Source organism: Myodes glareolus, chromosome 3 (genome assembly GCF_982192425.1).
Source record: "Myodes glareolus chromosome 3, mMyoGla1.1, whole genome shotgun sequence".
NCBI lineage: Eukaryota > Metazoa > Chordata > Mammalia > Rodentia > Cricetidae > Myodes > Myodes glareolus.
Window position 1 is genome coordinate 127,007,626 of NC_142028.1, and position 12,107 is coordinate 127,019,732.

General features: G+C 43.1%; 1 protein-coding gene across 7 annotated transcripts in view; it reads left to right on the forward strand.

Moving 5' to 3' along the window:
* Positions 1–10,734, forward strand: part of Tnc (tenascin C) — an 84,010-nt gene extending 73,276 nt beyond the window's left edge. For all 7 annotated transcript variants that reach the window (XM_048459249.3, XM_085686112.2, XM_048459246.3 and 4 more), the window contains 6 exons: positions 2,440–2,572; positions 3,140–3,291; positions 4,241–4,337; positions 5,148–5,309; positions 7,604–7,767; positions 10,010–10,734. In XM_048459249.3, the coding sequence (XP_048315206.3) occupies positions 2,440–2,572; positions 3,140–3,291; positions 4,241–4,337; positions 5,148–5,309; positions 7,604–7,767; positions 10,010–10,120 (819 nt within the window). In that variant the 3' untranslated portion in view covers positions 10,121–10,734. The remainder of the gene's footprint in view (positions 1–2,439; positions 2,573–3,139; positions 3,292–4,240; positions 4,338–5,147; positions 5,310–7,603; positions 7,768–10,009) is intronic.
* Positions 10,735–12,107: the final 1,373 nt, after the last annotated feature.

The following is a 12,107-nucleotide window of genomic DNA, read 5'->3' on the forward strand; positions in this document are numbered from 1 at the left end:
AAAGTGGCACATACCTGACCTACTATGATGTATCCACTGCATCTAACTACATCTATTGTCAATATTAACTATGTCTTCTTCCCCATGAACTTTACTGTATTTCTAAGCTAACTTGCTTATTCTGTTCATACTCAGCATTTTCCACCACTTCATTTATGTTCTGTGTATCATCTTCGCGTTAGCTGAGAAATACACATCACCGCTATTGTAGTCTACGGCTCATATTATGTTTCTTCCAAACTTCATTATGCTGCAGTTTGACCTGGTGTGGTTTGGTCTTGTCTCCCTTCTTCATGCTAGAAACCTTGTCCCAGTGTCCCTTAGTTCTGGTTTACCCTTTCATACTTGAACCAAAAATGAAGTTGATTGGAAGTCGAGCTGCACGTAAGGGTGTTGCGATACTGTCATTCGCCGTAAAAATCAGCTATGCATTGGCAATTTGTGGGGTCATCCCATAGAGCTTGAGTTTTTACTGTGCACATTTCACTTGATCTTGCACTTCCAGTTGGTACCTTGACCTCCTAATCAGCTGATCCTGGTAGATATGAATCCAGAACCTCTACTCTAACTCGGATGCTCTAGAGAGTGAACCTCGTCCTTGCATCTGTCCTGGGAGGGAACAGGGAAAATGAGAAATCTAACAATCTCTCATACAAACCTTCTAAACTTATGGAACCTTTGTTGAATCCCATCCCACACTGCTTGCGAAGGCAGCTGTGCTGTTGTACACACAGCATCAGAACTTGCTGGATGCTTCAGTGTATGTCAGCCAGTCTCTGGCGGCTCTGCCCACTCCAGTTAGTCCCTAGCTCTCTCTACTCTGGCCCTGTGGGAAGTGTTTTCTCTACCACCTACCTTCTGCCCAGCAAGATTCATAGGATCTACCTGTTTCTCTCTTTCCTCTTCCCCTTCACTTTTATAGTTTCATTCCTCATACTTGACTCACTTTTTGGCAGGTATAAGAAGTAGAGGCATATTGATATTTCCGATCTGCCATGTTTAACCAGAAGTAGACACATTTCTAGTTTCCCCACCTTTTCTGGAGTTGGTATTCAATGGATAATTCCACAGCATGAACTGAACCTGGCCCTTTATCTTCATGTCATCCCTATACGTACCTTTAAGATAAAAGTGATGCACTCTCAGACACCCAAGGTCTTCTCCAGGTCTGGGGTTCTAAGATGATGCCTCCATGGCTCATGAGTCACATTTCAGGCCATCCTAGTTGCTTAGAAGACTGAACACAGGAGCATAAAGAAGAATGAAACTCTATCCTCAGGCAGTTCAGTGAGTCTGACTTTGTACCTGAAAGTTGATCCCTTCCCAAGGACCATATCTGAGGTGCACACAAAGTTCACTGGGTCACTGGTATTGAGTGAACACTCATGAATCATGGATAAAGTGCTTGGAGACCAGAAGGATGCGACACCATCCTTTATCACCAACAAATTATGGATTGGGAGCAAGTGTCTCATATTCTGTTATTTTCACTTCCTACATTCATTCCCAGTTTCTAGGAAGTTCGAAAACCTTCCAGGGGCCTCCACACTGATCTATAACTAACTATAGTCAACAAGTTACACTGATGGGTTGTAGAAAGCAAGGTTGTGTTTGGCCTGCCAGGATGGAGATTAGATTCAGTCTCAGCCACTAAGGTCATCTGCTAATAAGAATTAGAACCTAGTGCGCATCAGACAAAGTGGATCTTCTACAAACTGAGCTCAGCCACGAATCTAGACAGCAGCCCAAGGACCAGTCATAAGCATAGTGTGAGTCACACGTTTGTCCTTCCTGGGTTAGCTCAAGCCTACAGCCTGACCTACCTACTGGGCTAGCACCATCATCTTCTGAGGCAAGAACTCCTAAACACCTAAACTCCTAAACTCCTAGCTTCCTAGATATACATCTGCCTCCCCATCCTGTGATAATTCAGTAAGTCTGAGCTAATGCCCAGGTATCAGGCTGTTTTGAAGCTGTAACAGAGAAAGCCCTCTTTAGGAACTGCTGACCTAAATGTTCTCAATGTCTCTTGCCCCTTGTGCAGTTCACCTTACCATCAGCTTAAGCTTCTTAACCCTCAACAACTTAAGCTTATTCAAAACCCTTTCCAACATCCCCATTTCTTTTAAGGATAAACTGTGAACTGCATAGCTTGTCATTAAAGGTATTTTGTAATCCCTAATCCTTCTTTGCCAGTTCCCACTATCCCTCCCATCTGAAACTAAGTGTAGTTATTTTAACTTTCTCCACCTTTCTGGCCCCAGAACCTTAACTCATGAACCCTATCTCTGTCATTCTAGATGTTCATATGAAATCTGGCATGCAGTAGGTACTGAGTAGATTCTGTTGAGTGAATTGATGATTGCATGGATCAATAAAAGAGGGCTTCTCTACCATGAGACTATCTGGGACCAAACTGATTCTTTCTCCTGCCCACAGGAAGTCATTGTGGGACCAGATACCACCTCCTACAGCCTGGCAGACCTGAGTCCCTCCACCCACTACACAGTGAGGATCCAAGCATTGAGTGGATCCCTAAGGAGCAAGCTGATCCAAACCATCTTTACCACAAGTAAGGGGTCCATGGAGAACACAGTCTTATGGTCTGACGGTGTAACAGTGAATCGACCTCCCACTTCCTCTTCAACTTCTATTTTATACTTTTAAAGCAAAACTATCTTAAAAGTACGAATTCCCTACTAGTGCTTGGAAGCCTGGGGAATGTAGATGTATGAAAATAGTTCCAGACATCCTGGTGAAAGGCAAAGGAGGGCTAATTAGAGTTCATCTAGATCCAGGGCTTATCTCCATTACTTACTGGATATAGCATAGAAGTTATCTACCTTTTAAGAACCTTAGTTTTTTTTCATCTTTCCAATGTGATCAAAAACCATCCCTTCTTCACAGGTACCATGTGAGAAGATGAGGTGTTATATTTGAATTCCTAGCTCAGTGTGTGGCTCTATACTGTTGAGTTTAATATATATTCCCTCTCCTTGAGCACGAAGGAGCATTGACTTAGAGAAGCAGGAGCTGTTTGCCTTTAGGAAATGAGCCACTGCCCAGCTGGCTAGCAGTCTGTTCTGGAAGTACCCACCTTCCTCTGCTCCCAGAGTCACACTTTCTCTTCTTCCCGCAGTTGGACTCCTGTACCCATTCCCCAGGGACTGCTCTCAAGCAATGTTGAATGGCGACACCGCCTCTGGTCTCTACACCATCTATATAAATGGTGATAAGACTCAAGCACTGGATGTTTACTGTGATATGACCTCGGATGGAGGTGGATGGATTGTAAGTACCACAGTAGATTCTAGAGGTCCCAGACAGGGTAAGGGGAAATGGAGAATATATATCCTCTTCACTGTGCATTCTAACATACATAAACATAATATGTTGCAAGATAGTCCCTGTCACATGGAAACCCTTCATAATTACATATTTAAATAGAAAAAAGGGCTGGAGATGTAGTTCAGTTAGTAGAGTGTTTGCCTGGAATATATAGTTCTGAGTTCAATCCCCGGAACTGCATAAAACCAAGCATAGTTGATAAATGTCTACTTGTACTCAGGAGTTGGAGGCAGAAGAATCGGGAGTTTGAGGTTATCTTAAAAACTTGAAGCCATTCTGGGCTGTCTGAGACCCTGAATGAATGAAAAAACAAAAGAGAAGTGGGGTGGGAAGGTGGGAAAATGAAGAGTGGGGGAAAGAACTGTAAGTTAAAGAAAGTAGCATAGGAAATAATTGTTTTATAATTTATCTATTCTGTCCTTTCTCAAACAACTCTGATGGCAGTGGTACTGCCAATCAGATCTCCTGCTTATATCAGCTAGCACTTGCTGAGCAGTTATTCTCTACCAGGAATATGTTCAGAATTTCAGAATTATTTTGATCCCATGGCCATGTTGGCTGTATGGGATATATTCTTTTACTAAGAAGCCTTGTTTGCAAGTCATTGCCCCCAAGCTCTCCTCCACTCTCAAAATCAGTGTCACGTTTCATGAAGACTGATGAGAGGCACTGAGGTACCACTGTCCCCAGAGCTAAGTAGTATTTCAGTCCCTAGTTTTCAGAAGACCTAAACTCAAGGCAGGTAGGACAAAGCATGATGCATCCAAAATCACATGGCAAATAAGCAACGAAGAGAGCTGGAGATGGGTGCTTGTCTGGTGCTCCTCCTACCAGAGAGATATCTTCTCTTCCCTTTCATCATTTAAGTGTACCCACGAACATTATGTTCTAGGTTTTCCTGAGACGCAAAAATGGACGTGAAGACTTCTATCGAAACTGGAAAGCCTATGCTGCTGGGTTTGGGGACCGCAGAGAAGAATTCTGGCTTGGTAATGCAGCCCCGAAAGTTTGAGTCAGATCTGCCTATTTCTGTCTTCATCACTTGTCCTACTGCAGTGACCAACAGGGAAAGTTAAGGATTAGATGAAAAAAAGTTTTGTGGGAAATAAAGAATGTTGGGATAATTACATGCTCCAGGTCAGAAAAACAAGCCTTGTGGGTCAGCCTAGCATTAAGTCAGACACTAATCTAGTTATGAAACCAACCTCACTGTTGCCATGATTGCTTCCCTCCTGAGCTCCAGACACTGAGCACGTCTCATGTCTCATAGCGACAATCTCTCACCCAGAACATCCCAGCAAAGAGCAGAATTCCCATCTTTCTCATGAGGAAACAGACCCTCAAGGCGGTGTTACGTTTTATCTATGGTAATCTAGCCAATGTCATACATACACTGTAATTCAAACTGTCCAAGTTCGTATTCTAGTGCCACCATCCATCAGGGACAGTTTCCTGCAAGCCACCTGCACACAGCATCATTCTCTGCACCATTGCCTGACTGAGCCTGGGACTTCCGCCCCAGTGGTATCCATTGCTCACACCAGTTAGGAATTTTAAAGAGTGTAAGTCATGGCCCTCTGAGTTTCACAATGTGATAGGATGTGTAGAAAATTGATAAGCAAAGGTGTTGAATTGTTTTCTATGAGGCTCAGAAACATGACATTTGTTTTTGCCTGACATCATACCAGCCACAGAGAAGGTTTCAGGCCTAAGTCTGTGTGATATGTCCCACTGTTGAGTGTTCTCAGACTGCCTTGGTCACCTGTGCCTTCTTATCAGTCCTTGCCTGTCATCCACAGGACTGGATAATCTGAGCAAAATCACAGCCCAAGGGCAGTACGAGCTCCGAGTGGACCTACAAGACCATGGGGAGTCAGCCTTTGCAGTGTATGACAGATTCAGTGTGGGAGACGCCAAGAGTCGCTACAAGCTGAAGGTAGAAGGATACAGTGGAACAGCAGGTATGGGTTAGCTACACTGTGAGGCTCTGAAGTCATGGGAAACTTCCTGTGGATTCCTTCATTCACCATTCCTTCATGTCTTTCCTTCCTGACCCATCCACTTACTTGAATCAGTAGCTATTTGAATGTCCTCTATATGCTAATCCAGAAAAGCTATTATTAAAAGGGTCTGGCCAACATCTGATCTCTGAGATGGAGAGCAGGTCAGAAATCATCTCAACGATGGCTGAGTTAGAATAACTCTCATTTTTTAAAAAAATGTGTTTCTTGTTCCTTTGTAGCTAATAGTTGTAGAGTGATGGGAAAATGGTCTTCCAAAGGCTCAGTCTTCACCAAAGCCTCCTCAGGGCTCTGCTGTGATAGGCATGTGATGTCTATGAGAATGTGCCGAAGTTCAGATTCTGACATAGCATGGTCCAGATACTATGTTTCTTATAAGTTTCCTGGTGATGCCCACATTCCTGGCATGGCCAGACACCTTTTGTTCTTCACCTAGATCATAACCCTAGTTTTGAAAATGTCTTTGACTTTAAGTGGTTTTTGTATAGTTTTCTGGTTCTACATTAGAGCAACAACATGTAAGGAAGCCATTCTTATCCAGGCTATGAGGTAGAACCCATCATTGCAGGCATTTTTTAACTGGGCTGCTCCCCCAACCCCACTGAACCCTCACAAATGTCTTTTAGTAAAATGACATAAAGATGAGGAAATGGCTTAGGAAAATTCAGGCATTTGTCCAAGATGCAGCAGCTCACAGAAGGAGTGTGTGTGTGTGTGTGTGTGTGTGTGTGTGTGTGTGTGTGTGCCTGCGAAGAGTAGTGGTAACAAAGAGGAGCCAGGTAAAGAATGTAGACCACCTCATGCATGCCATGACTCTTTGGGTGGTCTTATTTTATGCTTATGAAAACAGGACAGATTTGCAATCTCTCTGAGAACCCTTTTAAAAAGTCTTCACCTTTCACTAAAGGGTCCCCAAACCAGGCTGCAGTGGAAAGGGGACACAAAGCTCCTTTGAGAGGCAATTTGGTAGGAAGGAAGAGAAATAGGAGTGGAAGTTATTTTAGTGCTCACATGCCTCAAAAATATCTGATGCTTTATCACCTGACAATTAATACCTCGTTGGTTGAGATCGCTTGAGAAAGAAAGAATCTTGATACATGGCAAGAAAATCCACCAACCACCAAGAACGTTGCCTGTGTCTACTCTTTATATCTCTGACAAAGGATACCACGCTTTCCCTTCTCTCAGAGTAACATCTTCAGGCTGTAGCTTCCTACGTGCTTTGGTGGTGGTGCCTCACAGAAATATTCATCAATGACTTGCCTGTGCTGTGTATGTTATGGATAACATCGTTAGTTAAAAATACTCCTGAGATCCGTTGACAGCTTGCTCTAAAATCTCAGTATCAAATACCTGGATGTCTTAGAATGCCTGCACACAATTATATGGTTTCAGAATAAGGAGGACCCAGACAGCATTCCCAAGTAGCATATATGTAAATGAGGTTCTTGTATATGAATCAGATAATACCAGTCTGGTGGTAAACACTTTTATAAGGCTATCTCAATATTTAGAGACTGGAGGTCTTAATTTTATGACCATAGCCAGATATATTTGTATATGAGGGACAAGCCCACTGTTACTAATTTTGGTTTGTTTTTGGTACAAGGTCTAACTATGTAGCCTATGCTGTCCTCAAATGTGGGCTTCCTACCTTAGCCCACCCCACTCTCACGCTGGGTTTACAGATGTTCCCCACCATACCTGATCCAAACATCATTATTAAATGCAAAGTTTTCTCCTTAACCTCATCGATCTTTTATGCAAAGAAAATATAGACAAATCATGAACAACCCTGGCTGCTTGCACGCCAGTCTCCCTGTCCAGAAAACAACTTCACATCCAGTGTTAGATCAGCACTGTGAGGTAGACAGAATTCATGGAATGGCTGCATTTTATAGATGAGAAAACTGAGGCTTAGAAGGATGCTTGGCTTGTGTCAGGTTTCAACTAGAAAACCAAAGAGATGGGACTTAAATGGAACCTTCCAGAGCCACCTGCAGCCTTCTTTCTTACCACAGAACAGTGCTTCTCTTCAGAGATAAGTGGCGAGGGTGACACTCACATCCCAAACTTCCATCCGCATTCTGGAATTGCGGTTCAGTGCCAGCATACCCATGGATCGTTCAGTTGTTACCTATGGTTCTGCCCTACACCACCTTGGGAAGTAGTGCAACTGTAGTATTTGGGGGTCTTTATTCTCTCTTCTCTTTCTCTCTTTTCCTCTCAATCAGGTGACTCCATGAACTATCACAATGGCAGATCCTTCTCCACCTATGACAAGGACACAGACTCAGCCATCACCAACTGTGCTCTGTCCTACAAAGGAGCTTTCTGGTATAAGAATTGCCATCGTGTCAACCTGATGGGCAGATATGGGGACAATAACCACAGTCAGGTGAGTAGTCTGTGGCAGCCCACGACTGACAAGCTAGGGAAGCAGGATGTGGGTCATGGAAGGACGCCTCATTAGAAAATTTATCTTTCAACACAGTGAGGAATCTCAGTGACAAATCATCTAAGATTAGAAAAAAAACAGCACATATTAACTCTTGAAGAGCTCAAGAAAAGCTGACCACTGTCCAAACAGGTCACAAATATAGAATTTTCCCTCAGATAAAAACAAAACCTCTGTAAAGCTAATGAAGATGAGCACTATTTTAGGGAAGCAAGCAGAGTTCAGGCCCACAGGTGTCTTCAGACTCCCAAGAAAGACATGGGATGAAGCATGAATTTCAAATCCCCGTTGTTTTACTAAGGCACCTACATCCTTCGACAAATGGCTCTCCTGATTTTGGAAGCATGGCTAAACCCCCATTTGCCTAAGCCCCTGATTTTTCCCTGAGCCCCATACACTCTCATACAACTCCCACCATCACAGAATTTTGAACTCTTTAGAAAAAAGTGAAGGAACCACACTCATAAGTTCACCTTGCTGAGCCCTGTCTACACTAGCAGGAGCCCCCCCCCCAAAAAAAACAACAGCAAATGGGGCCAGCTACTTAATCATGGCTAACCCCAGAACTAGCTCCTTCTGAAACATCCATCCCCTCCCCAGGGAGAATTCAAGTCCAGTGAGTTTACAGAAAGTACAATATCCCAGGTTATATGTCACAGTCCCCAGCGGTCTGGTAGGGTGCAGGATAGCAGCCTCCTGAGTGTTTGTGTTTTTATAGCTCTTGATTTCAGAGTAGGGTATATTGAAAAAATGCTCCCTGGGTGATTCTTGACATGCAGCAGGTTCTAGGGACTGCAAGTTTTTATTATTAGATTTGCCTATGTGTTTATGACTTAGTCAGTTGGATACTAGAAAATGACATCCATGAGTTTAAATGTAGATCTTACCTTGACATAACATTGCGTTTCAAGTTCTCTGACCTATATATCCTGTGCTTGTAATCTTCACTCTGGAGAAGCAGGGAGTGTTTCTTCATATATGTTACAGAGGAAGCAATGATGGAAGACTACCTCTTTAACCCTTGGCTCTGTCCATCTTATTGCCTAGTCCCCTAATGCCAGTGTGATACAGAATAAACAAAAGAAAAACCTTTAAGTAAAAAAAAAAAAGAAGAAGAAGAAGAAGAAGAACATGTTGCTGGGCGGTGGTGGCACATACCTTTAATCCCAGCAAGCAGAGGCAGGCAGATCTCTATGAGTTCGAGTCCAGCCTGGTCTACAAAAGTTCCAGAGTTACAGAGAAACCCTGTCTCGGAAAACCAAAAAAGAAGAGCACATCATTTATTCTCCTTCAATCCAATTTTCAAAGCAAAGATGACATCAGAGGCCACAAAGAACTGAAAAGAGCTCAGATGTACCTCTGGCCCCACTCAGACCACCCTGTGACCTTTGTGAGGTCTTTTTCCCTCTCTAGCTTCAGATCCCACCTTCAAGGATTCTTGGCTTCTAGCCAGACTCGAACTTCTTTGGAAGGAAAGAGATGTCAGTAGGTGAAACAACCTGTCAGGTTACAGGACCTCACTGTAACTGTGTGTGGTTCCTGTGTGAAATGAACCAGCCACTCTCAGATTCCACCCTTCTTCAGACTTAGAGATGGATGGCCTCCTACCACCAAATGCCAAAAACTAGAATCAAACTAAAAGAATCTTGTAATTTCTCTCATCTCACTAACCATTGCTTTGTTTAGGGACATGTTTCTTGTAGCTCTACTCAGTTTCCAGGTGAAAAGGTCAGTGGCAAGGGGTGGTGGCCTTCAGAAATACAGTCTGAAACTGTGATGACCTAACCTGAGCATCCGCTGCATACTCTTGAGTGCAGACTCAAACATCTCTAGGCCCTGTGAAAGAGCCACATGTGGAACCAAAGAAGACACAAATAGTGTCTTATAGAAAAATCTTTGGCAACATCTCAAAGATGGTCATTATTCTCACACAAGTGTATATCCGTGTGTGTGAATGTCAACCCTGAATGACTAACTATGGAGTAGGTTTAGATCCAGCCTGCCCTTTTGAAAGTTTTCACAACACAGACCAGAAAACAGAATCCAGAGGTAGCTGCCTGTGAAACGCAAGGTAGTTATAAATCAAAACAAACGCCTTTTTGTTTGGATAAATAAATGGTGATGATCCACAAACAGGTTTCCAACTGGAAACTAACCCAGAGGGCTCTGATTTTTTTTGCAGGGTGTTAACTGGTTCCATTGGAAGGGCCACGAGTACTCAATCCAGTTTGCTGAGATGAAGCTGAGACCCAGCAACTTCCGAAATCTTGAAGGCAGGCGGAAGCGAGCATAAACTCCCCGAACAACTGAGTGAGACAGGAATGAGGCCCAGAGAAAGGAAAGAATTTTTACCAAAGCATCAACACAGCCGGTCCAACAGTCAAGCTCTCCCTGGGCATCTGCTGGGTGTCCAATCCGGCAATGAATCACTGAGGCCCTGGCATAGGCCCCTGCAGTTACTTCCTTTGCACCAAAGACAGCAGTCTGCAACCAGTTTCTGCTTTCTTGTTTGACTGAGCAAAGCCTTCCAGTGATAGCAACACAACGGATTTTTTTTTTTACTTCTCTTGGGTGGTTCTGGGAATGGGAGAGGGGTAGTCTGGCTCTACAGTGGATGTAGTCATTTTTACACAAAGCTGTATAATTAATTGTTATTGTTTGGGGTAACAAAGATAAAAATGTGTGTCATTGAATGTTACTCCCTCCTCCCTGTTGGTTTGTACATTTCATAAAACTGAAGCCACAAAAGTGATACTGTTTAAATTTTGAGGACATTAATATTATTAATATAATAATGGTGATGGTAATGATGAAAACTGAGGACTTTTTAAGAGATGTTCCCTTTCCAAAAGCATCTGGACAGTATCTGATTGTATTTTTTTTTAATAAAAGCACAAGTACTTTCGAGTTTTGTCTGTGATGCTGATTTTCATGGTCAAGTCTGTATTTCCCCAAAACCAGTGTATCATAATAAAGGGAGGAATGTTGGCAAGGGGAAGGAAGGGAGGACAATGCTCAACTGCCAGGGAAGAGAAGAGAGGAGACAAGGGACGGGGAGGGAGGGTCAACAAAAATCCCACAAGGTTGAAAGAACTGACACTCTAAGATCAAGCGTCGTGCTGAGCATTTACATGATTTGTAATTTCTTCTTAGATTATGATTTGTCTTTTAAAGTCACCCTGGTGTCAACTTTCTGGAGTTGTCTAGGAACCCTATGGAAAGTAAGTGATTGATAATAGAAACCCTATGGAAAGTAGGTGATTGATAATAGAAACCCAATGGAAAGGAAGGGATTGATAATAGAAACCCTATGGAAAGGAAGCAATTGATAACAGAAACCCTATGGAAAGGAAGAGATTGATAATAATAGAAACCCTATGGGAAGGAAGGGATGATAACACAGGCACACTTCTCAAACTCTACCATTCCCAAGTTCCCTAACTTCTCTGAGCCTCTACTTCATAATCATAAATGATATGTCCACTTATTGTTTCATAGTGTTTCTAGGAAGAATAAACTCAATAGTCATGCATGGTACTTAATATTACTAAGGCAATAAGTGTATGCTATCTCTACTATGACTGTCTACTACATGGCTCATAGTCCTGGCTGATGCTGCTTACCCAATTAAAAAATGGAACTCTGTTTAGACCCATGTCTCTGGCCCCCGTGTGCTGCTCCCTCCCTGGCCCCTGAGGAAAATCTCTCCTTCTTGGTTCTTGGTGTGTCTTGGTGACAGAGTTCTAGTTGCAAATTAAAAGAGTAAGTAAAATTAAACTGTTCAGTGTTTCAGGCACTCTTGAGTTCTCAAGTCTAAAAAAGATGCCTGGATCGTCTCCTTCTCCCGCTTCATCGAAGGCCTGAGAGGAAGAGAGCTCCAGACCCAGCCTAGACACTTCCTAGTGCCAGCAACCCCCACCCAGTCCAGCAGGCCTGTGCCTGCTCAGTAGTGTGGTGAGTCATGGGCACCGAAAGTAACATTTCCCTTCAAACCAGGCGCAGGGCAATTCCTAACTCATCGTCTTAGAGATTCTCAGCAAATTGATTTGTTTAATGGAAATGTTCGGGCTGCTGGGCCTTCTTCAGATGGAATGCAGTGATTCAAAAGCCAGGATGAAAGGAATTCGTGGCTCCGGCCAGATTTTTTGTTGCTGAGTTTATCTTGTTTTAATAAATGCTGTCTTGTTATATACACAATTTGTGTTCCAGATCATAAGACCCATCACCTACAAGCCAGCCATAGCAACGTTCTCCTGGCTGCACAAACCCAAATAAACGGA